This window comes from Chlamydotis macqueenii, chromosome 10, assembly GCF_036417535.1.
Source record: "Chlamydotis macqueenii isolate bChlMac1 chromosome 10, bChlMac1.mat, whole genome shotgun sequence".
In the NCBI taxonomy this organism is placed as follows: Eukaryota; Metazoa; Chordata; class Aves; order Otidiformes; family Otididae; genus Chlamydotis; species Chlamydotis macqueenii.
The window spans coordinates 16252405-16277968 of NC_141565.1; the positions used below are offsets into that span (position 1 = coordinate 16252405).

General features: G+C 42.8%; 1 protein-coding gene across 21 annotated transcripts in view; it reads right to left on the bottom strand.

Moving 5' to 3' along the window:
• Positions 1–25564, bottom strand: part of MAGI1 (membrane associated guanylate kinase, WW and PDZ domain containing 1) — a 341064-nt gene that overhangs the window by 43541 nt on the left and 271959 nt on the right. For 13 of the 21 annotated variants that reach the window (XM_086755360.1, XM_086755367.1, XM_086755372.1 and 10 more), the window contains exons 7-12: positions 24249–24284; positions 19627–19684; positions 17258–17346; positions 16145–16237; positions 12482–12664; positions 10481–11101 (exon numbers count right to left, since the gene is read on the bottom strand). In XM_086755360.1, the coding sequence (XP_086611486.1) occupies positions 10481–11101; positions 12482–12664; positions 16145–16237; positions 17258–17346; positions 19627–19684; positions 24249–24284 (1080 nt within the window). The remainder of the gene's footprint in view (positions 1–10480; positions 11102–12481; positions 12665–16144; positions 16238–17257; positions 17347–19626; positions 19685–24248; positions 24285–25564) is intronic. The other 8 variants (XM_086755374.1, XM_086755376.1, XM_086755375.1 and 5 more) reach the window with 3 other exon arrangements.

The window sequence follows — 25564 nt, forward strand, 5'->3', positions numbered from 1 at the left end:
ATGTTTTCAGCATCTCAAACCAGAATTGATTTGAAAAGCAATAAAGAAGATATAGGCGAATAAAATGCTATTTAATTACTACAAAAATATAAATTTAACTGCGTCGTAAGATAAATATGGCAATGCCAAGACAGTAAGATAATAAAGAGATAGAGAATTAGTGTGACGATTACCCATCTAACCTACGGTTGAAAGCATGTCAGCAGTCCTTATATTTTTATTCTGAAGCTCATTAAAGAGTTTTTCCTAAAGCTCGAGCTGTTGGAGTCATATGCTTAGATGAAAATCTCTTAATATTTAAATAAATATGTACAGAGACATTAAATTTCTGAAACCTCACGAATTTGAGAAGGTAAATACCAGAACTGGAAAGTAATTAGAAACTCCCATGTTCTTTTTACATAAAAGTATTCGTGTGTGTGTACACAGGTATTATATGTGTATTTTTTCATACACATAAGTATACATGTGTGGACATGCGTGAAGGCACCTACCCTTTTCCATAAGCCCACAAAATCCATGACTTGCAAGCTTTATTTCTAGAGCACACCTCACAACTTTTTGGACATGCGGCAATTTTGAAGATGTCCAGTCCCAAACCCCTTCTCCTCAGTTGGCTCTCCCATGGCACGGAGCACCTCAAGGCCAATCTCCTGTGCCACCCCAAGCTCACGGAGGACACTGGTAGAGGAGAAAAAGTATTTTGCCATTGTCACATCTGTATTTACCCTGCTCGGTGAGGGTGTTTGTCTTCAGGCTTATCACAGCACTGTTACAAGGTGTAAATCCCCACGCTCCAACCCACATGGCTTATGGCAGATTCTCGTATTTCATATTTGAAGAGCAGCCTGCACAAAGGTGACACCTACAAACAGGGCTTCCTTGGCATTAGTTTGATGTTGCTATTAATAAATAACATCCCTTAATAATGAGCTAATATTTACAGAACGCTTAGCCAGATTGAGCCCTGAGGGGTGCACATGCACACATGGCCATGCTAAGGCAGACAATCTTCACTAGAGGACAATGGATTTGCAGATGTTTTCACAAAACATTACTTTGTTTGATTTAAAATACAGTTTTCTAGAAAAATAAATCAGTAACTCAATAAAATTCCAAGTATGTAACTGAGCATCTCAGAAAATAACCCTTAAGGATAAGGATGGAGTGAAACCTTCAGGGGACTGGTATTCACCTGTTGCATCCCTACCAACATTACCTCCACGGCCCTCAGCCACAGGGCCTGACCTGCCCAGCATCCTCAGCCGGCTGCATCATCTCCCTCAAGCTCAGGCTCCTCTACCAAATCCGTCTGGTCAACAAGCCCTGCCAACTTCTCAAGCCCAACTCGTGGTACATTGCAGGTATTCTGGCACAAAAGGCAGCACTTTAACAGAGTCTTAAAGCTGGTATCGTCCTAATTACTATCACCATCACAAGTCCACCTGACCAAGAAAAAAATAAATGAATTAACATAAAATCTCAATGCAGAATAGGGAAAACATTTAAATTCAGAACAGAGACACTTAGAGACATGAGGGTACATATTTTAACAATCTGTCTCAGAACAAAATCATTGACTACTCCATTACAAAGCCATCCTTCTTTCTCAGGTTTGCCCACCTGCTATTGCTTTTAACGACTCTCCAGATGTATTTAATTACAGTGATAAGCAAAGACCTTTCCTGGATTTCTGATACCTCATTAATTCTGTTATGACTGCTTATTATAATGGCAAATCAGGGCAGCAGGCACCACACCTACCTGCAATGTGGCTGATAAAACCTCGTTATTTACATGTACATGCCACTCCAAAATGCCACATAGGCTGTATGTAAGGGGTAGGAGGAAAAAAACTAGGTGGAATAAAACCCTCCTTGCTGCACAGCGCCAAGTCTGCTTCATTTCCTGCTGTGCAAATCCTGATGAAGATGTGGGAGGCACATCTCTAGCTCAATCTGCCTTATCTAATGCACGGTATTAGGTTCTGCTGTGCCACCTTGTGTTACATCACATCACATTTGATATAAAACATCACCGTGGGGGTTTGAGTTGCTCCACTTATACCACTTCAGCATTTAACACCAAAACCAAATCTAAACATAAGGAAGGGAAAAAAAACCAAAACCAACCTTCAAAACCTCAAGCTAGGGAGAAAAAAAAAAAAAGCTTTAGGAAGAATTTCAGAGCTCTCATCTTTCATTTGCTAAGCAACCTCCTGTTTTGTTCTCATCTAAGAGCCTCCTGCTTTCTGCAAGATAAGGTGGTTCATGCTATAAAACATCCTGATGGGAAGATTTCAGACATTTTTTTTTCTGCCAGCATTCAGCAAACGCTTTGGTTTTCTTACTGATTTTAAAGCAGATCCAGATTCTCTGCCACAGAAAGGCAGCCATGTGCATAATGTGCACAGCATCACTATTGTGCTGTCAGCATGCAAGATTACGCAGAATTGAAATTATTTTGTTATTCCAAATACGTTAATTGCTCACCTCTGTAATAACTAAATTACAGGTTTCCTCCTGGCCTTAAAAGCACGCTTCGTGAAATATCTCAAAACTTTAGGAAATAATCTCAGCCCTTGAAATTAAAGCAAAATGTGTAACAAAATGCCAAGCAATGAATCAGCAACTGTTCCATCCTATTTTACCTTTCCAAGCGACTCTGGAGCTGAGATGACACATATATCTGGGGGACACGAGCTACAGCAGAGATAGGCCACGGTGCCACAAAAATGCAGGGCAACCGATGTAAAACTAATGCTGACCCAAAAAGCAGATTTCACAGGCATCCCTTCATTTGCTTACTCATTTCTAGGAGAGAATCAGTGCAAATGGAGTCAATGAAGGGTAGCTGAGGGGCAAACACTCGTGCCTCAGATGACTAACAGATTAGTGTCAGCACGTTGCACGCACCACACCAGCAAGAGCTGGAAATTCTGCAGGCAATTAAAATGTCCACGTACCAGCAACGCCGACTCTCCTTTTTTCATCAGAATTGTAATATTATAAAGCTGTTGGTTTTGGAGGCAGGTGCTCGCATGACAATGTGCTTTGTTTGGAGTTTCTTAGCCTCCTGGGGTTTAGAAAAGGCAATTGAATAGGAATACCAGGAGCTTGAAAGAAAAAGACAGAAAACTTCGATGTGGTATTTCAATATAGTGTAGGATTTTTAAGCGCTTGGGCTTTTTGAGGTTGGTACTTGAATTTGTCACTTAGTATTTCAACCGGATGCCTTGAACTGAAAAACTCCAGCACGACCTGGTAATGATAATTAATTAGTTCCCACAAATGCACTATTTGTACGGACGTTAGTAACGCACATCGAAATATTTGGAGTCTGAACACGCTAACAACCATCCCCCTCTGTGGCTGCAGGCATTTGTAGGCATCCAAACCCTTGGTGAAACCCTGCTGCCTCCTGGAGTCTAATGGGAGCCATGGACTTGGCAGCACCCAAATTTCCCCCTTCATGTTTTTGGTCAGCACAGTTATCCCAAACCTTGCAAATTCAGACCATCAAAACCTAACGTCACTAAGATTAACACTTGTACAGCACTTCGAAAGAGAAAAACACTGCGTAATCCCAAAATATTACATTATTTATAAGATGACCTGATTTTAAATGTTAAGTTTGGCTTATTTTTATCACAAACAGAAAACAAGGTTCTGCTAGCTTGCTTTACAAAACTAATTACCGGTGATCAGGGTGTGCTGCTGCATAACAACAAACGGTGTTGCCCCAAAAAGGTGCACCTAACGCTCTGGAGCTGTTTAGAGGAAAATTAACTTGCACAGTGGATTGAAATGCATGCACATAAGCAATTCTAATAAGGGGTATGAACTTCAATTTTATTAAAAATATCAAAATGTGTAACATTTCCTTTATTTCATCTTTTCCTGACTCCAACTGATTTTTGTATCTGCTCCTTGATACACTAGTCCCTAATCAGAATCAGGCTGTAAGAGAATAGTAAATGTGACATCAAACTGGCTTTAAAGTCTCATCAGCTTTTTCAGCCTTGTTAGAATAGAATTCCAGAGAGAAGGGAATAACAAAGTGTGACTTGGAAAAAAAAATGCAGCTACCCTCAACCGAAAGTTCCCCCAAATCCGCACCTTCCCTGTGCGTAACTCATGGAAACAGGGCAGCTTGTGTTAAAATCGCATTGAACCCCAGGTAGTGTTTTAGTAAAGTATTTTTACTAGGATTATCTGTTTTCAGAAAATGGAAAGGTAACATCGCAAAACATTTTAAAAATATTTCATCTCATTTTCAATGCAGTTTGTAGCCCAACTTAAAAACTTTACTGATCTGATTTCCTTCTTCCCAGGCAAGAGGAAACGATTGCAGACAGATTTTTAAATGCCAAATGAGATTTCTAGTTTCATCAGGAAATTCATAACTCTGAAATTACAAAGTAATAATTCTGGAATACAAAGTAATGAACTTGAAAAATAAATCTTGGCATTATACATGGACATGCATTTCTTTTAAGCATACTAGGATTCTGACTTTTAAAAATATAACTTATTAACCAACGAAGGGTGCCTATGAGCTGCCAAAAACATCCCCCACCTTTTACTTCTGGATAGTTCTATTTGCACTACAATATTAGGTATTTTTCAGTGTACAGCTCAAAATAACCTATACTGAGTGACAAATTGCGGAGAGATTCAACAAGCGGGTTTGACAGAAGGTACCTGAGCAGAAGGTACTGGAAGCTTTGGTAGCTGGTGGTCATTGACAGAAGTTAAGAGGTGACTTGAAACTTGATTTTAAAAAAATTTAGCGGTCAGCTGAGCACATCAGATGGCAGAGAGGAATTAGATCTGCTCCTGGTTCAGGTGAGGGAAGAAGCTGCCACAATGTGTTGAGCTGGGGAGTAGAGTAAGAAACCCAACCACAAAGGTGGTGGCATGCAAGGTGATCCGTACCACCAGCTCTGTGCTCAGCAAGACTGATTTCCACAGGGGTTCCTACGGATCCAAGCATGGGACAAAGACCCCAGTATAATGCTCTGCTCCCTCTGTACTAGGAACTGAAAACACTGCTGGAAATGGTGAACTTTTCTTCCCTTTCTAGAAGCTTTGGCACAGACAAACACGCTCTGTGGTAACGGTCAGATGATTCCCAGGTTGTGATTTTTGTCCTAAATGCAGTTTGGACCCACTTTTTCTCTAATTCAGCAGCTGCTAAGACAGTCTGAAATCTTCTGGCAGCTAGATGCTGAAGTGGCATGACTTTCACTCACTCTCCACTGCAAGCCTAAAGGGCAAACAGAAGTGAGTGGCTTGTTCAAAAGAGTTCAAGTCTGCACTGAATAGCTGATTGCAGCTCTAATTACCATGGTTTTACATCATTAGGGATAGCAACTGAAAAGGAGCTCTAATTCCAACACTGTGAGATACTGCTTTTTTTTTTTTTTTTTGCTGGGCTCTTACCACTAAATGATCCATTTCCAACACTTCTGGTAAGGACAGGAAAGGAAAATTTCATTTGTATGTGGGGAGAGGATCCCAATAAACAAGTACAAAGACAGTATTTTTGATTTTAACATTCAGACTGAGAGGTGTTCGTGGTGGGGGCAGAAAGGATGGAGTAGTGGTGAGGAGACGTCCTCTGAAACCTGCAGTGGATTTCACTCAGCTCAGATATTTAACACTCAATGCCACTGCTTATTTACACCTGAGCATTGTATTTTGCCACTCTAGATCTCAAAGAGCAATTTGATTTCAATTATACTGTTATAATGTGCTTGCAATTCTAAGTTGTTATGATATATTCACTGTAAAGTTTTCCCTCTGTGTTTAAAGGATCTCCTGACTCTCTCTACTCCGGCTGGGGGGAGCCTGAAGCTGCAGTGAGCAGCGTAAAGCAGAAGACACGTATCTTTATATTACGATGTGGTTTTTCAATGGCACGGACACAAGATAAATAGAGAGAGAAAAAAGATGTCCTTCCATTTTAAGCTACAGAAAGAACCTTTAAGTCCAGGACAGTTGACTTGAGCGCAAGAAAGAGGAGTTAACTCCTCTCCGTGGGAATTGTCGGAGGTTAATTGGCCTCACATGCCAAGAGCATCACCGTAACAGCAAGGGAAGGTCCATCTAGCTAAGGGGACTTAATAGGTTTATTGCTTTAGAGCTCTGTAATTTTGTTCCACTGCTGCAAATCATCGCTGTAGTTACATGTATCATAAAGGCCTTCTTAAGACCACTGAGTCAAGGACCAAGTGAGCAGGACTATTGGCACAGGCCTCTCCCACCTCGTCCCGCTTCCACCTACCTGATTGCTCCCCACAAACATCTTCCATTTAATGGAACCATAAACCGAGAATTTACTATGGACCTTGCTTTTAAATGGAGGTAAGCACTCAGGTGCCCACTGATAGGCATTCAGACAGGTAGCTGTTCCCAGGTTCTTCTTCCCATAAAATACATTTAGTTTTGAAATTCCAGCATATATATAATCTATTTCTCAAAATACTGATTTCCATTCCCCAGTTTAATGAGAATTTGGCACTAGGGAAAGCTATTAAAGCTATTAGAAACTCCACTGATTTGCGCACGACATGTGAGTGACATTTCACCTGTACGCTTTTACTTTGATCTGGAGCAAAGTGGAAACACATCTTCGAGGGGATTACGCAGATCAGGCTCAAGGTTTATGCTATTTTCAATCTTTTGATGAATAAAGATGCTGGCGAGCACTAACTGTGAAAGCTCTGAACAGAACCTGTCCATTCAAACCTGCATGAAAACTGCTCAGCTTAATTCTTTTAACTGAACGCAAACCAATCACAATACTTTTGGATGACCTGAACTGAAGATTAACCTAAGAAAAAAGGGGGGGAAAAAAGGAAAAAAAAATCCTCTTTAATTTGAGGTAATTTACAAAATACATCAGTAAGACACACAAATGTTCTCACTGAAACAAATGTTAGATCTTAGTGACCCGAAAAAAATACAGCACAGCAGTTCTGCAGAATAACTTGTTCTGAAACAGCCCCCACCTTCCCAGTATAGACACAACTCCCTGGAGTCACTTGGGAAGCAGGGAAATTATTCTGACAAAATGTTGCTTTTATTATGAATAGAATCTGTGCAGAATGGAGAGGTATTTGAGAATTGTTTATTTCAGTCGATTACTGTGCGTAGACAAGACTTCAACGACAAATGGATTTCAAGTGGCAAATATTATCACCTTCTTTGTCTTTTTTTTCTTGAGGAAAAGTACTTTTTGTACTTTATAGATACAAGGTTAAAAGAATGTTTTCAACTACACATGTTCAAAATAAAGGCGTGCCTTTTGTGGCGTTATTAACAGTAATTCTTTAAAATAACTGAAATGTGTAATCACATTGTGCAGTGCAGGAAAAAGACCATACGGTTAATTCTGCACTTTGTAACCGGTAGCACTGGTTTACCTTCAGCTACCTGTTCCTTGAATGGTCCTGCTGGGTTACCAAGCATCTCCTTTGCTGTTGCAGGCACCATGTCATATCCCCTTCAAACACGCTGAGCCTCACCTTCAGGCTGTAGAGGCTTTACGCCTCCTCCAGTTTGACTTACAGGCTCTAATGGGTTGGCACTTTCTTACTTCCAGTTTAAATTACTCACAGCTGAACAACATCCAGTTGTTCTTCAGCCAACTCTTTGGTTTAAGTATATTCTATCTTTCCTACCTAATAGTTAGCCACTGATTTTTTTCCCCTCTGTCCCTTCATTTTGCTAAGCAAAAGGAGTTTTTCCGATCTGCTCTTGTGTACAGCCCAATTAGCTCCTCTACACCATGCCTCCGCTCGGAGGCCATCCCTCCTGAGCCCCTCAAGTGCTGAAGGCCAAACCATGAGACAGGCTCAGTGAGTTTTATCCAGCACTATGTATAGGAGAAATAGGAAAACAACAATGATAATACAATTAAGGCCTAGACAGGGGAAGAAGGGGAAAATAAAAAATTAAACCAGAACACAGTTAAGGCAAGTTTTCTATGGGGTCTCTTGAAAGCAAAATCTCCATGACCTGACATTGTCTCTCTCTTAATGTATTTATCCCTGCTCCAATCATGCATGAGTCCTGCAAACGATTTTCAGATGATACACAAGCAGTCGAGCACACAGAGGGGGCATTTCAGCTTCATCCTTCCTAAAATCGCCCTCCTCTTCCTCACTCAGAGGCCACTGCAGGACTCGCCTGCTCCCAGAAGCCAGCGCCTCAGCTGAACACACTTCACAGTAAATATTTCATAGGCTGCTCTCAGCAACCACGGGTTTGCATTTTAACAATTAAACCTTGTTGTTGGGAGTGCACCAGCAGCTTGGAGCAGGCAGAGCTTTTCCCATATATTACACATCTCTTTCTGGTACTTTTCTGCCTGATTAGTAATCACTTTTGACAAATCCTTTCGACGGCTCTGAACACCAGCCTCAGTGTTACAAAGCCTGACTGAATGCAAATGTTAGGCTAATGCAAGGATGCCTGACAGCATCTGAGCATTTTCTTCACTGGACACCAGAGGGAGGAGGAGGAAAGGACAACTGACAGTGAAGCTACAGAAGAACTGCCTTGAGAGCCCTGAAGGAGCTTATCAGACACCAGAGCCAAATACATTTCTGTAATCGGACCGAAATAAATAGTGGTGCCTAGTCTGAGGACGGTACTTCTGACAGAGGACTTGGCAGGGGTAACGCCAGGTAACGTCACAGGAGAAGTCACACATGCAGCAGCGCTGAGGGCTAGGTGCATTTTAGCCAGCTCCATCTTACAAGCTTTAAACAAACCCGACTTCTTGCTGGAGCTACTGTTATTGTGGTCTGTATTCTGCCTGCCTTCTGAGCCACAACCTGTGTGCCTTTCGGTCCACCTTTCTTCTGGATGTGAACAAAAACACGTTTCAGTGATTAACCCTGGATCCAGGGCCACCACAGTTCCTGAGTCCCATACCACGAGAGCGTGAAATTTGGAAGGGCAAGTGCTCTACGCTCAGATGGAAATGTCAGGACCTTGAAGGATGGAGGGAGGCAGTTCTAGGAGGCTGATATGGTATCTACCTAGGACAGTGATAGCAAATGCTCAACATGTGGTTAGTATCTTGATTAAAGGGGGAAAAAAAAAAAGAAAAGAAAAAAAAGAGAGATTCAGCAAGATTGTCAGGGAACTATCTAATTTACTATCTTATTAAAACTATGCTTTTATTTCCTCATCAAATCTTTTCATTATGCCTTCAAGGCATAAAGACGATTATTAAATGTCAGCCACAATTCCAATAATTAATGTATGGTGTTACCAGATATATATGTGTTCTCCAGGAGGATTAATAATAGCTGCTATTTTTCTTCCAACCATATTTTCTCCATAATACATATATTAATCATGAGAATACAGTGCATTTTTTAAACCTCTCTAGTACTGAAAGTCTTTAAGGAACTCGCACTTTGAAAACTGGAGAATTCTTAATATATTCTGTTCTCTACTTTTTAATTTACCGTCAAAATACAAAAATATATTAAGCACTTGAAAAAGAAGGAGCATAAGAAAGGCAGTGCTTTCTCCAGAGCTGGTATTAATTGCAGAACCAATGTCCTCAATTCCCTGAAATAGGTCTTTAAAAACAACAGAGTTGGAAATTCAGAAAGCAGCTTGTCCCCTGTTAAAACAGACTGGCTTTTGTTGCTAACGTACTACGATCAAAACACTTTAAAAGAGGCATCAGAGAAGTACTTTTATATCAAACACTCCTCCCAGGGCTGGCGGGGGGGGCTGTGTTCAGCACCCAATTGTCAGTTTGACTCTGCCTCTGCAGCGCGCCCGTCCCGTCCCAGCACCGAGCACCCGTGTGGGTGGTGTTCGTAAAATCTGCTGCTTGGGACAGGGTGTTTTGTACCTGCTGGTGGCCTCTCGGCAATGCAACCAGCAAAGAGCTCAGCGCCCAATTGCATAGCAATAAACATGTCCAGAAGTAACATTTCAATTGTTTACAACTTGGAGAAGTTTAAACTTTCTCCTCCACTCCCAGCTGTACCCCAGATATAACCCTTCCCCAGTGAAAAGTCACTGGATGTCTGATATTCAACACTGCAACTTACAGAACATATTACTAGCCTCTTCCATCTCCCTAAACAGCTCAAGAAATGCCATGTTCTACTTAAAATCATGAAGTTTTACGAGCATGAGATCAGGGTTTGTTACGTAAGTAAAGGTGTAATGGTATGTGTAACCATACCACCCTTTTGTGTGCTACCAGAAGACGTGTGCAGAGCACGTGCGCATGGGAACCGCATGCACAATCCCACAGCGCAGTGTCAAAAAATAAATAATTTCACCGCCTATGTGACATGACAACTGCCAGCTTGGGGCAGCTCCTACACCTTAGGACATAAACCATTCCTACAGAGAAGCTTAGGAGAGTAGGTTTTTCGTGACATGCATTTTTTTTAAACTTCAACTAGAAATGTTTTAAAGCACTTTTGAAGACTTACCTCCTCGCTGCACAAGCAACGTGACTTCGCTTCCCTTAGGACATTCAATCAGCATATCCACCACCTGGTTGTGGGTGAGGCTCTGCACATTCTTCTTGTTGACTTCGACTATAAGATCGCCCTCCTTCAGGCCGCGGCACCGCGGGCTGTCCACGATTTGTTTCACTCTTTGGCCGCCCCCACCGGGACTGTCTGCTATAGTAAACCCAAAGCCCATAGGCCCTTTCACTATATGCACAGTTATGAGTTCAGGTTGTGTTGCTATCGAAGACGCCAAAGAGACCGTGTCATTGGGGTAACCGTGGGGTCCATTGGAGGAGACCTCAGCCGGGCTGCTGGGTCTCGCTTCCTTTGTGCCATTTACTTTCCCTGTTTTACTACTGTGGCTTGCCGGGGAGTCATAGTTTTCCTGCCCATTCACAATGATCGGCTCTTTGTCCAAAATTGCCACGGAGGTAACCAGGCTCGTGTTGGGATCGTCGGGATCGAAGGGCAGAGGGTAGCCTCGGCACAGTTCAAGATCCACGCTGGCACCAATGGGGATGGACTGGAAGATTTTCACAACTTGAGCATGAGTGTGCCCCAGCACACAGGTATCGTTCACGCTGACTATGACGTCCCCTGCAGAGGACACAGACAGATACACCAAACATGTATGTTTTGTGCACCCCGAGAAGGTGAGGACTAGAGCCTGTGAGCTGATCTGCAGCATCCACAGGCACTGCTCACAGGTCAGTAGTGGCATTGAAGTATCCTTGCAAGGAAAAGGAGTGGTGAATCATAGAATCATAGAATGGTTTGGGCTGGAAGGGACCCCCAAAGGCCATCCAGTCCAACCCCCCTGCAAGGAGCAGGGACATCTCCAACCACATCAGGTTGCTCAGAGCCTCATCCAACCTGGCCTTGAACATTTCCAGGGATGGGGCATCCACCACCTCTCTGTGTAACCTGTTCCAGTGTTCTACAACCCTCAGTGTAAAAAATTTTTTCCTAATATCTAGTCTAAATCTACCCCCCTCTATTTTAAAACCATTACCCCTTGTCCTATCACAACAGAACTATCTGTACACAATGCAGATACTGCATAGTCTTTATGTACATAAATGTTTTTGAAAGTAAAAATGGAATTGGCTTATGCAAAAAATTAATAAATTCAGATGATGGTATATGGCTTATTTAACAGTTATTTCGAAGCCCGGCTCTCACTGTTATACACTGTGCTACACTGACATATGATAGAACCAAAACTGAGAGCACACCAGAGCCATAACAGAAGGCTCTCAAATCCCAACTGCTCAAACACGGTGCCATGTGTCATGTCTCAGACATTCTTTGGCCTGAAATCTCAGTATCGATTAAGTTACAACTCATTTTCTAACACCGGGGCTGCAACACAGGGATGTTTAACGTTGTGATGCTCCACCTGCACACGTGAGGAGTTGTGACCTCGGGTGAATCCCAACAGGATTCCATCGCACTGGGCCTGATCTCTGGCAAAACAAATTGGCCCCTGGTGCCACACAGGGCAATGCAAACTAGCCCACTCTGCCCGTTCCCTGGGAGTAGCCTTGGAGAAGGTGTGAGCGGCACAGCAGGTACACAAATACACAGTGATCCAGCCCTACAAAAATACTGTGCCCACAGCAGGGGACAGTGACCCACAGCCTGATGCGGGACCCTATGACAGCTGGCTCCTCTCCGCAGGTCACCGTGGGGAGAGCAAAGAGCTGACAGAGCCCCAGCTGGATGTTTTGACACCTGAGGTGAATTTCCAGCACGTGAAGTGCCTTGCTGTAAGATTTTGAACATATCCCTCAATGTATCTCACTTCCCTGATTGCTGATGGGAAAGCTGAACGCCTTTCCCCAAAAAAGGGATAAGGATTAAAGTTCTTTACGCATTGCACACAAAGATATAAACATAAAAAAACATAAAAAGATGTTTATGTTTAAAAACATAAACCAAAGTGGTGGTGGTGACTTTGATTTAAAGCATCGGTACCTGTTTCCATTTTGCCATCCAGTGCCGCGGGGCCGTCAAGCACCAAACTTTTGATTTGGAGAAATTCATCCGGCTCATCCCCTCCAACGACGGTGAAGCCGAAACCCCTGCTGCTTTTCCTTAGCTTGGTGTGGATGAACTTCCCTTTCAGCTCAGAAGGGTTTCGTGTAAAAAAGGGTTTTCCTGTGTAAGAAGTTTGGAAAAATCTATAAACAGGCAGGCAAGAGCGTTTGATCTGTTTTTTTTTCTCTGCCCCTCCCCACTCTAACAAGGACACGGACCAACGCAGCGGTGTGCTGGGACGGGACTGAACTTCACTCCAGCATCCTCTCACCTCATCGCACTCCACCCGCCTCCTTGGATCCAACCATGCAGTAAAGGGAGTGAACAAAACCCCCAGTACCTGGTGCTTTGTTAGCTGTGGTTGTGCACACCAAAGCCTCAAGGCTACAAAGGGGAAAACATGCTGGTTTGAGGAACGGAATATATTAAAGCTGGCAGTGGTGGCTTAGACATGTGTCTTATCTCCATCCTGAGGTGCTCACATCCAGCCCAGGAAGGATGGGATGGGGATAGCACAAATGCCTCCTACAGAAGGAGTCTGTAGCGAGAGTTTCTGCAGAAAGGAACATCACTAGATTTTTCACCACTTGGCCTTCTCCCAGCCCACCAAGCAAAAAGCAACTTCTGAGCTGTGGCAAGACACTGCGTAACCCGTCAGCGTCACTCCTCCCACCCCACCATCGCTACCACCCCGTGACCTCCTCCGGTGAAAAAGGGGAGGGTGTTGATGTTATTCTTCAGACACCATTTGAAGTTTTTTCTCTTTCCTTTCTGCTCCCTGCCTGCTGTGGATGAAACACTGCCGTTATGAAGTATGGATCAAAGAGTGGCCCGGGACCGGAGCGGCTGTGCTGGAAAGCTGTTAATGCTCCCTGGGAGCACAGTTAAGAAGGAACGGGGTGCTCCAAAGACAAAAGCCCATCCTTGCAAAGCATGTCGCACAGCCTCAGAAAAGGAATCATGGTTCGCTGTACTTCACAGCGCCAGCCCTAAACACCTTTGCACTTTTAATTGTTTTTAATGCTTAGAGGGGAAAAGACTGTGCCACTAAGCCCTCTGGTGACAGCTCCAGGAGCAGCAGTGTGTGTTGCAGCCAGGAGAGCTGGCACACTTTCAAAAATTTCGTCAGTGTTGCTGTAGGCCTCTGTTTAGAAAGGAGATCTTGAAGGAGAGTGAGGCGATTTGAGACTTGTAAGCCTTTGACTGGGGGAGAAAAAAAAAGCATATTTGAAGACTATTCATGAGGGGGCAAGTGTGAGGACAGTCCTCTGCCTTCGAAGGGTAGCAGAGGAACGTGGCAATCCTGCGCATCATGGGCAGTTGCTCTGCTCAGACCCCACGCTGCAAAAAAGCCCTGGCTATCAAAGTGCAACCCCATGTCTCAGGTAACAGTGACGGCCGAGAGGCAGTGTGCAGCGGGGCTTGGTCCCGTGCTGATTTCTGGTTCTAAAGACAAGCAGAACGAGGGGAGTGTTTCCACAAAATCCCAAGGGGGACAGCAGTGCCAGGAGCACAAGGAAAGGTCTTTGTGCCCATGTCCCCACCAGCAGTGCCACCAGTGGGAGACATGGAAACCCCTGGGCACAGGGCAGGGGGACAGGGAAGCTGGAAATAGCTGCTGCAAAAGGGGAGCAAGAGAAGAGGGAGCAGCACTGAGAAAGGAAGAGGAAGGAATGAAAGAGAGGAGGAGTCATCAGTGGGTACCAGGACATGTCACTCTGAGTGGTGCTCAAGACAGGCTACTGCTGTCCTGTAACGCTGCTGCAAAATTTCAGTGGCTGGCAGTTTGGGAGCGGGTGGAGAGCTGAGTGAGGCTTCTAACGTCATCCCCTGTGTGACAGGTCCTTCGCACCGCCACACACGGATGCGTGGGCAGCCCTTGCTCTGGCCTGACAGCGTAAAAGGCAGAGGTGGCGTGCACAGGTGTCTCCCTGTGCACCGTTTCTGGGGCCTGGTGGTCAGGGTACCAACCCCAGAGCTCCCTCCTTTTTCCCTGCTGCAAGTCTGGATTACTCTAACACACTCTGATATCGCTGGGATTGCACTGGGGGCTTTGGATACTGCCAAATTAGGTACGTCTGTTTTGGAAGGGCTGATCTGCTGCCACCTGCAGCAGAGAGCCCTCCCTGGCTCTTCATGGAGAGAAAGACAGCCCGGGACAGCAGTACCCCTACCAGGCTCGCTTTCAGGAACCATGACTGACCCACAGAGCACAGGAGTATTTCCCAGCTCCCGGGGTCAGCCTCCCCCCTGTCTGCTCCCAGTTCCGTCAGGATGACGTGCTCCAGCCAGAGTCCCCCTCTCTCACCTTCCCCAGCTTCTGGATCCTGCAGATCGGGGCAATGCCACTGGCTTGCTATGTAATTTAGATGTAGCCAAAGATGAAGCCTACTTACAACCACTTGCAACCAGAGAGCACTTGTACTGCAACAGGTACAAGTGGAACTCCCTGCCCTTGCTGGCAACCTGAATTGGCAATGTTTCAGCTCACGCTGCAAATTCAGGAACGATCCACGTCCTGTCTGGCTAGTTATTTAAGACAAGCAACGGGTCTGTGAGCAACTGGCTATACACAGACCAATGGCACTAATAAACAAGGCTGTAACAGCCCAAAGTACTTGTACACATGTCAACTTCAAAGTAGGTCCGCAGTATTTGGACCTATTATCATTCCCTCCTCAGGCAGAGCTTCCTACAGGAGCTTCAGCTCAGGTTTTTCACAAACAGGACGTAATTTGCCCCTAACGTGTGGCCAAGGTGGGTCGCGCATCTTCACCCTCTGTTACCACAGAAAGTCAGATTCAGCATGGAGGCCTGGTAGCTCTGCAAAGCTCCCCAAACAGCAGAGGATCTCCCTCTTCTGATGTCTCCCCAGCTTCTACCTCCTCCACATTTTCATTTGGATTCAAAGCACACAAGAAGGAAAATCCATAAAGTCACAAGCCTGCTCAGATGTCACAAATGCAACCAAGACACCCAAGCTCTCCAAAACCAAGGTCCTGCCAAACAGTGCTGACAACCAATGCACATCACAGCTCCCAAACACATTGATCAGTTTTCCGGGGTCTTAAACTACTTTAACTTGAAACTCTACCTGCTACAAATGCAGACGTGGAGTGACATTGGCTTTGGTGCTGAAACTAAAACATGACCATGTTAATGCACGTTCGTGTCTTAATCACAGTGTAACATGGTGAGATTTTGGGCTGCTTTTTGGGAGGGAAGGTTGACCTATGTCAACAAAAGAAATCTCTGCACTAGATTTTATTATAAGAAGCATGTTCTAAACTCAGTAGAGTTTAGAAGATGTAAAAGTCTAATCCTTGAGTACCTATACAGCTCTGTAGAAAAAGGTCTTGCACTTGCATCCACTGCAGTTGCTGTTAAATCCCACCGATGTTGTAACTCAAGTTTTCACTTTGCCTTTTTAAAGGCTTGCAATGCTAACAAACTAGTCTCAAAATCTAGGGGAATCCACATGACCGGGCATGTGTGACACTAGTAATGGAGGTACTCCCTTCGTTGGTGGCTGAGGGAATTCCATTCTCAGGAAAAAAAAACCTTGCTGCACTTTTACAACTGGTTTAACCAGGTTGTTACCTTGCACTGGTGGTTCCCGAACTGCCTCTTGGTTGTTTGAAACATGGTTTGGAGCAGCGGGTGGTGGGAGAGATGGACACTCCTCTGTCCATTCTAGAGAGGGCAGAGAGGGAAATGTTACTTGTTTCACAACAGCACTGTAAGCGCCTGCATGTACACACACTGGGAGTGTGGGGTTCAAGCAGAGGAGACGTGAGAAGCACGGCAAGAGAGGAAACAGAGTCACAGACAGAGGGAATAAAATGAATGGGATGGTCAAAAACCAATTCTGGAGGACTCTTGATGTCCAGGTCCACTGATACGTCTGCTGGGACACCCCACCTCACACTCAAACTTGGGATCTGATTTGTATCTAAGCGGTCTCAACATTGCTATGAAATGTATTCCCCACGGCACTCATGGCATCTAAATAGAAGAGCTGATGCTACAGGAAATGAGGTCACAGGAGGAATGTTGAAGCCTAAATTATTTTCCCCTCGGATAATAACGGTTGTGAAATAACTAGGTGTGAAAGCTATGAAAGTACCAAAACAAATACAAATGCCATAGGCCCCTCACTGCAGTTGGGCTGCATTTAAAGAAAAAAATAAAATAAAATTTTAAAAAAGAAAAGGAAAATAAGAAAAAGTATTTTGAAATAATGAAATTACTTCAGATGTTAGAGCTTGACAACATCCAAAAGTCTGGGGTTAAAAAGTTTCTCGTGCTGAGAAGGTTCTCTGTTGCACATCCTCATCCCACTCCTCATCCCCTCTGGTAGCCTGTGAGTCCCAGTGCAGACTGGAACAAAACCAGCTACAGTGAGCAGCTTGATGGAACAGATTAAAGAGGAGAAGCCTAGAAACTTCCCAGAAATAAAGGACATGAACTGAAAAATCTCTCCCCTTTACAGGGGTGAAAGCTACTATGTTTAAGTGACTATATGGTTTAGATTGTCTCCTTTGCTGCAGATTACGTGAAGGGCATACGCAACCTTTCCTCCACATGTCATTTTGCCTTTAAATGCTAAGGCCACAGAAGGAAGGACAAACGCATCGGCATGGTGCTGCCAAGGTGAGGGAGGGCACATTCCCTCAGGAAAACCCCAACCATCACGCCCTGAGTGGTGCCAACCTTCTGGTGGCTGTTGCTGTTGCTCAAGCTGCTTCTTCCTCTTTGCTTCAAGAACTGGGTTTTCATACTGTGTCTTCCGGTTGATGTGGCTGGAGAGGAAAGAGCAATAAATTAGGAAACCCTTTATGCAACAAGCAGGAATGACAGCCAGACATGAAACTCCTCTGAGGAAAGGAGGAAAATACCAAATCAACCCAACAGCAGTGTATGTGGAGCAAGACTCACCTAGTCATGTCAAAAAGTGTATTTAGGAAAACAAGTGGATCCCAATATTGATATGATATCTTGAGTAGGAATGGCTAATTCCTTCAAATACATTAAAGTAGTGATCTATCTGTGAAAAATGAGACTAAAGCAGAAGAGGTGCTCTGTCTGATTGCATTTTAAAAGACAGGCTTATATCATCCCAGCTTTAATCAGACTGCCAGAGGTGCAGTCATTCCCTGGCTCACCAAAAAAACCAAACCAAAACAAAACAAAACCAAAACAACCAAAACCCAACAACTGGTAACATCTGTCAGCTATCTGATCAATGCACACTGTTAAGAGGGTGACTTAAAAATATCTGCAGGGATGCAGGCTATGAGCTGAAAAGCTGGGCTCCAAATGGATCAAAACATACTCAGAACTAGCCAGCAGCAAACACTCCCAGTGGAAACCAGCATTTGCTGAAACTTCAGCTGTCCTCCTCGGAGGGCCTTCAGGCAGCTTTTGACCTGTATGAGATGTTCAGAGCTAATACTTCTTACCAATCATGGCAGACAAGCAATGCACTCCGCAGAGGATTAACCAGTTTATGAAATCAAGGGATGACCACCAGCCACAGGTGCCAGGGCAGTTGGGGCAGAGGTCTGGGGACTCTCTGTGGCTGGCGGTGGCAGCTGAGATGAGTTGCTCATCAACTGTTCAATTCAGTGGGGATTGTTCAACAGTGATTTTGTTACAGCAGAGGAGCAGGTAGACCTTAGAAAATGATATTAGCTTAAAGCCCATCTTTATATCCAAAGCAAAGTTTACCATTAAGAGCTTGCTATTTTATTGTCTCTTGTCCCACTTGTCTTTACCAAAAAAAACCCAAACCCTGAATGAAGAAAAAAACACTTTTTCAGGCAATTATGATAGAAGCAGTCTAGATAGTTATGTTTAGAACTTTTTTCTTGTAAAGATCAATATTAAATCACTGGAAAAATATTTAACTATTCAAATATAAACAAGTTAGTGAGTTCTGTAAAAGATTTCCAGTTTCAGGATATCTTCAGAAAGTTAAAAAAACCCGATAACTACTTTAACACTGATCTAAACTTCCTCATCATAGTTTGTTTCTTAATAAAAACTATTATGCAATAATAGAGTGCCTGAATTGAAAGGGACAGAGACAAATGCTCAAAACTATAACCATCTTGCTAGTTTTTAGATAGTAAGCGAAACGAACTCAAACTTATGTCTCACTGCCCTTACTTTTCTATCTAATTTCACCACTAAGGAGTGCCACAAAACTTACGGGCATGTATATATAAAGTGATGGGAAAAAATGCTGGAACGGCCTCTTGGCATGGCATTTAATAGCTGAAAAATATTCTTGATGTCTTTGGTAAATAAATGTCAAGCCTTAATTACACAGTTTGCTAACCTTGTTTCCCTAGGCACAGATGGTAGGGTCAGAAACGTGCCAAAGCAGACAGAAGCTGTATTCCATGTCTATTCTGAGGGCTATCATAACCCATCCTACTAGACAGGAGTATACACATAATTAAAAATTCATTTTATGGGGTCAGTGATGAAACAAAACTCAGATCTCTGGTTTCCCAAGGGAGCGATCTGACATCTAGATAAGGAAGAAGCTGTTCTAATTCGAGAGAGAGTCCCATTAAACCTGTAATTCTATTCACAACAGCACAGCCTGATGCAGGAACCTCTGCCAGGGCTATTTGGTCACACAGGCTCGCCCATTCGTCCTTCTGAGCGTTTTCTGATTTGTAACTGAATGGGTGGTCTGCTTTGCACACTCGTATTTCGGTCATAGCGCTATACAAAGGGGATTGAGCTCAGTTAACTGCACACTTGTTAATGTTCTCTGGATAAAGGTATTTTCTGAGATGCTGGGGCTCCTGCACGCCCTGACCCAGGGGTGCTCCTGTCTCCCCTGAGCCCACCCCTACCCCAGGGTGCCGCTGCCAGAGCCCACCAGAGGATGGGGAAGGGCAAGGCAGGGCTCCCTCTCCCAGCATCTACGGTGTTTCCCAGCCTGTATAGGGGCCAGAGTCCTCTCCTCCTCGGTATGAGATGCTACTGAGAAAGCACATGGACCACTGCAGAGGAAAGCCTTCCTCCACCCGACAGCCCCACCAGAACTGGAGAGCAGCACTTACTCTACATAGTAGACACCATATACAGGATCCTCAATTTTCTCCCAACCAGCAGGCAACTCTGGAAACAGAAAAAGCATTATTCAAGCCTCCAATGCAGTTGGTTTTTTTTTTTTTTTTCTGACACATAGCTGCTCCTTCTCAGCATGCAAAACTCATCAGTAGCTCAGAACTCACCTTGAATACCTTTCTGAATGATCACAGCCTCCTTTTAAAGGCTGGCATAGCATGGCACCAACACCACAGCCTGTCCCACCAGTGCTGGGTTAGCACATCAGTGGGAAGATGCCCATGCCAGTCCATTATAGATCTGCTTTTTGCATTAAATGAGCAAACGATCAATATATTTCCTTTCAGGGAGTGCCTCAAGTCCCCTCCTGGTTTGCCCGTTGTGGGCAGAGCGGCGCTGGATGGAGGCACTGCAGTGGAAGTCGATGCAGGCAGCAGGCCAGAGGCATTGTAATGCCAGCCTACGAAAATGGGTGAGATTACAGCAACTAATTGTAGCACGCTAACACAGAGACCACTACCATCTCCTGCGTGAGAACTGAGTCATTTACACTCGCCACTGCTGAAAAAAGTGGGGATTTTTTGATTCCTTTCTTAGGGATTTACACTGCGCTGCTCAGCCGTGAGCCTAACGCAAAAGCACATCTTGAAACAGGACAAAGCAAATTTTAGGAAAACGCCTGGTATATGGAATCCACCCAAGTGGGGCTGGCACACACAGATGCATTTCACTGCACAGCACTTAATGTAAAAACACATATTGCCATAATCACATGTAACAAAGATTTCCTGTTGTAATTAGCATAATTAACAAAAACCCAGTTCTGAAGATGAAATTAACATTTGGAAATGTATCTACTTTTGTTCCTGTTGATTTTCTAGATTGTACATAGTGCTTTAACTATAATTACTGAATGTAATAAAATCACTTCAGCATCCAACTGAGGGTTATTACAGCTGTACGTATTACTTAAGGGCCTGACCCTTGTCCCCCTAATTTAAACACAATGTTCCTGTTGGCTGTGAGTACCGAAATAATCATCCTACTAGCAATACAGAGTGGGGTGTTTGTGCAAGACTGTGACTCAACTCAAAAGAACGCTCCACCACACTACAGACTGTGCAAGCGTGGTCCCACAGATTCCACACATTCAAACACAAAAAATAAAATTTAAAAAAGCCGTTGTCAGATAATACAAGTTCAAATACTCCATGCAAAGTAATTCCTCAAAATTTATCACTAAATTGACAAGACTGATAGTAAATAATCTGTTTATTATCAAATACAAAAATTTATTTTCATTAATGGCTTAAATTGCTGAGCCAATACAATCAACAATGGCCCATTAATTAGAATAAATGTAACTATCTAGTTCTGCATTTATAGACTTCAGCTATGTTGCCATAAGGATAGAAATATCTCCAGACTGGAGATGAAGAGAATCTATACAAACACACATGGACTAATTACTCAAAGTTTATGTTTGTGTTCAGAATTGGCTGGAGATCAGACAAAATCGATTCTCATGGTTCTTGCTCCACATGTCCCTTATTTGCAGATATAAGGTAGGTTTTCCATTCTTATAATTATTTTATCCTTATTGAGTTTAATATCTTTGGATTCCTTGAGATATAAGCAATTAAATGCAAGCCAGTGCTAACCTTTGGGCATGAAAATACTCCACAATTTTATCAGCAGATCAATCTGAAATGAACGCTTCAGAAGCAGATAATCCTTTACACCATGCAAGTGTACGTGAGAAAAAGTTAGAAAGCTAAAGGCCAATCTTGACAGTCTTTCACAAAGGGAACTATCAGGTTTGCAAATAAGTCCCATTTGGTGAAAACACCATGGGACTGGCTTGAAGAGTTTCAGGGCAATTAAACTAAGACCTAGCATGTAACTGGGAAAATCACAACTTGTGGCAGCCACTTAATTTGTTGCACCATGGTGAAAGCAGAATGGTAAAGAGACCAAGTTGGGAGTGGAAGAAAAATAAAAAGTGAATGTGGGAAGGGAGAAGTAATGTACAAATGCCTTAAAATGAGTTTTCCACAATTTTTCCTGCGAACTATCTTTTTTTTTTATGTTGACTATTACGTGTTTTATATTTTTAAAGTTTAAACTAATTTTTTTTTTGCTTTTCTTCTGTTCACAAAAGGTTTTGGTATTAAATTTTATTTTTTCTTTTCTTTTAAAGAATTTTCACAAAAAGTCAGAAAACCAGCACTTTCCTAACCCCAAAAATGGTATTGTGCCAAATTCTTTCCAGTTTTCTATCTCAGTGGTTTTCCATTTAAGGAACACATCTCTATGCTTTTGGAAGTAACAATGTACAAAATGTTCAACACATTACTTGTTGATTACGTAGATGTGCTTCCCGACTTCTAAAAGCCTCTGAAAGTTCTCTGAAGTAAAAGGCAATATTCTCCATAGCCATGTTGCACAGTCTAGCTTCTTGGCGGCTTTAAATTATTCATCTCCCTTTCTCTACCTCCCCTGTCAAACTGAAGATGACCCAGAGCATTAGATTTAATCACAAATATGAGATTTCCAAAAACATTTTGCATCATTAGGAGCCCGAGTGAGCCGTATGGTTTTTATTTTGCTACATCCATGCAGCACTCTGCATTCTCAGAGCATTTGTCAGCAGGGAAAATCAATGGACAAATATCCAATTTTACAGTTTTAAGCCTGGGGTAAATATATAGATTCCTACTGAGATGCTTTTTTTTAGTACCCTACCCTAAGAGGGGATGGATGGATTCCTAAAAAAGAACTTCTCCAAGCACCAGCTATTTCAGTCGCACCTATGCATCACCATGAAGGAGCTGGAGATGACCTCAGTACACTCAGCATTCACTGCTCCCTGTGAGGCCAGGAGGATCAGCCCAAGCCTGTGTCAAATTCTATTTTAAGGTTAAATTTTTATGTCCTTTTGTACAACCTTGTGTTAAAAAGAGGTGACCTATTACTCCATATTCAATCCATCTCTTTCGAAAACAAGAAGTTGTGCAAATGCTTCAAGTTTTAATTTTCTTATACTTAGAACAGGAGCTGTTGATAAGCTAAGGAGCCAAATATCTGCTCCCAACCAGTTTATGCTAACCACATGGTTAGTAAATAGGCCACATGTTTTCATGCCTCTTCCCTAACTTTGCTGTAACCAACTGAGTTATTTAAAAATGTCTTTCTTTACACTGCAACATGTGCAAATCTCAACAGTATATTGATGGGCTATGAGCTCAATAAAGCTTATCTGCGTTGAAACAAAGAAAACATCTCATGATGCTCCAGCAAAACACTTGTGTATGTAAGTGCCAGCAGAACTGGGGTCAGGCTTATCAATTAATGAGTTTCCTCACATCTATTTTTCAGCTGCACTTCTCTTGCACTACGTCCTGATATCAGACTGAAAGGAGGGAACATTTCCATTTCATTATTGCCTCTGAATTTGCTCTGAATTTTTTAACTTCTGTCTTATTTTAAGTCACCCTTTGTGAAGACCCTCATGAGAAATCTTTGCAGGTTGTTGGTATGCATCCACCTACTTCTGATGCTTCTCAGTCTGCTGCTGATTATTTCCGTGAGCTGTGCATAATGCTAATGTACCACACTAAAGTGAATGCACTCTTCTTTAAATCATAATTTCTTTCAAATTCTTGCACTAAAAGAACTGAGGCCTCCAACATTATTCCATGCATATTATCCAGAAGAACAGCTCCTGGAGCAGTGTTAAAAGTCCATGCAATCGCTGCTGGCTGCTGGTGCCGTATCAATCACACAGAAGCGGGAAGCAGAATACAATTACTTGCAAGTCATTAGAGAAACCAGAGGTTAATTCTCTGGTAATACAATCTTCCAGTATGTAGAACTGTAAACTGTAAATACAAACCTCTTTAAAAGCAATAATAGACCTACTGGAAATAAAATCCTATGCAACCTCTTATGCCTTTCAGCTTTCCAAGTGCACTAGAGCATAGCTGAACACAAATAACAACTACCTCCAACATCAGTATAAAAAGCATGAGCACCGCTGAGATTAGATATCAAGACAGCATTCTTCACAAAAAGATGCAGCAAATAGAAGTGTAGCGCACCATTGAAAATCATCTGTTTATAAAACCACCTACCAAGGCAAAATTTTCAGCTGCTTCATTCACAAGCTCAGCAGAAGCATCCTATCTAACACTTAAACTTCCTAAATCACACTTTGCTCCTCTTGTCTGGGAAATGCCTTTGGCTCCAATGAAAAAGCATCATTAGCTACTTGATTTCAACGTTGGCATCCATAAGCTTTTTCCTGGAGCCAGTGACGTCAATGGAAAAGCATCTGACTTCTGCATGGTCCAGGAAGAAGTAACTTTGAACAAACTTTGCAAGATTAAGGCTCTCCAGCTTTCTTTAAACTCTGAATCAGTAAGAAAAACAGTGTAGATCCGAAGCTAGGGGAAGATTAATGCTTTGTGTGCTAGGGGAGCTTTGCTAATAAATTGGGTTTGTTGAAATAAAAAAACTGAAAGATGCAAAATGATACAAAGGATAACGCAAGTAATTAAAGGCTTAAAACAGTGCAGTTGAAGTCAAACATCAAAACGAGAGATGGATGATTTACCTAGTTCACTGTCCAGTTCCTCCGTGTGTACCCCTTCTTCTCCAAGGGAAGAGCAGGAAATGAGACAGAAAAAATTAAAAGAAAATTTCAGATACCAGCACCAAGCAAGAAATTCCCTTCAGCAAACAGCAGAACCGGCACCAGTTTTCTACAGACTGAGCCCAAGCTTTCCATTTACCACACTTCAGTGATCAGAATATTGATGGATATGATGTAGATAATGAAAGAACTGGTTCTTGCATTCTCAAAGTATCTGTATCAATTGACTACTTCCATGCCACAGTTTGATATGGCAGAGTAATACGTTTGTGTTGTTCTCACTGTAGTGAAACATCTCCCTCAGATCCGTATGGTCCGACCTTTGCAATCCGCTCTGTAGACACATGGATCTATCAGGTGGCCAGACCTGAATACTGATGAAGAAATCGGAGAGAAAAACCTTGCATCTAAATAAAAACTAATGTAGCAAGGTTTTCAAGAAAGTACCTAAATTTATCTGCATAAAAGGTCCAATTGACTTCACTGTAACTGCTCAGATGATTTAAGATAGACATGAAGCCAAAGCGCCTTGTTTAACTGGAGGCCCAGTCCAGATGTACTGGTGAGGCATATACAGGAATGTACCAGTTTTACTGGGGCACCTGGGACAAAGATCACATAATTATTCAAACACATAAAGCCATCAATATTCGCTGTTGCTCCATTTATCATTATCTGCTCCATATTCATAAGTTAACAGTGACACAGATGATTAAAGTATTGCTTAGCTTATAAATAATAACAATGTAGTCTGAAAATGAAAGATGATGACAAAACCAGAACAAAGATGGGAAAAACAATCTTGGACCTTATACAGGAAAGTATAAGCCACATAAATGAATGACAGAAGTAAACAGAAGTGTCAACAGCATTGCTTTTGAAAATCTGGACACCTGAAAAAACACTTCCATGCCCTGTTTGCAATATATTCTACCAAAGCAGTTGTTTAGGATCATTAATGTGAAATATGAATTGCAATTTCCTTTGATAGCCTAAACAACCGGAAATTACTAAAAACTTGTTAGAGACACGTATGCCGACAAAGAAAGAACACAAGGCAACTGCACCCAAACAACTCTGAAACGACATCTAACATTTATAAGAAAACAAAACAAAACCAACCAGAAACAGGATGGAATTGAGCCTGAAAACTCAGGCACACACACACAACAAACAAACAGAGGAGTCCCACTGACTTCAGTGCAAATACTCCCAGCAGTGACCCTTGCCAAAAAATGTCCAGCTTCTACGATGCAGTAAAAATAAAGTTCTCTCTT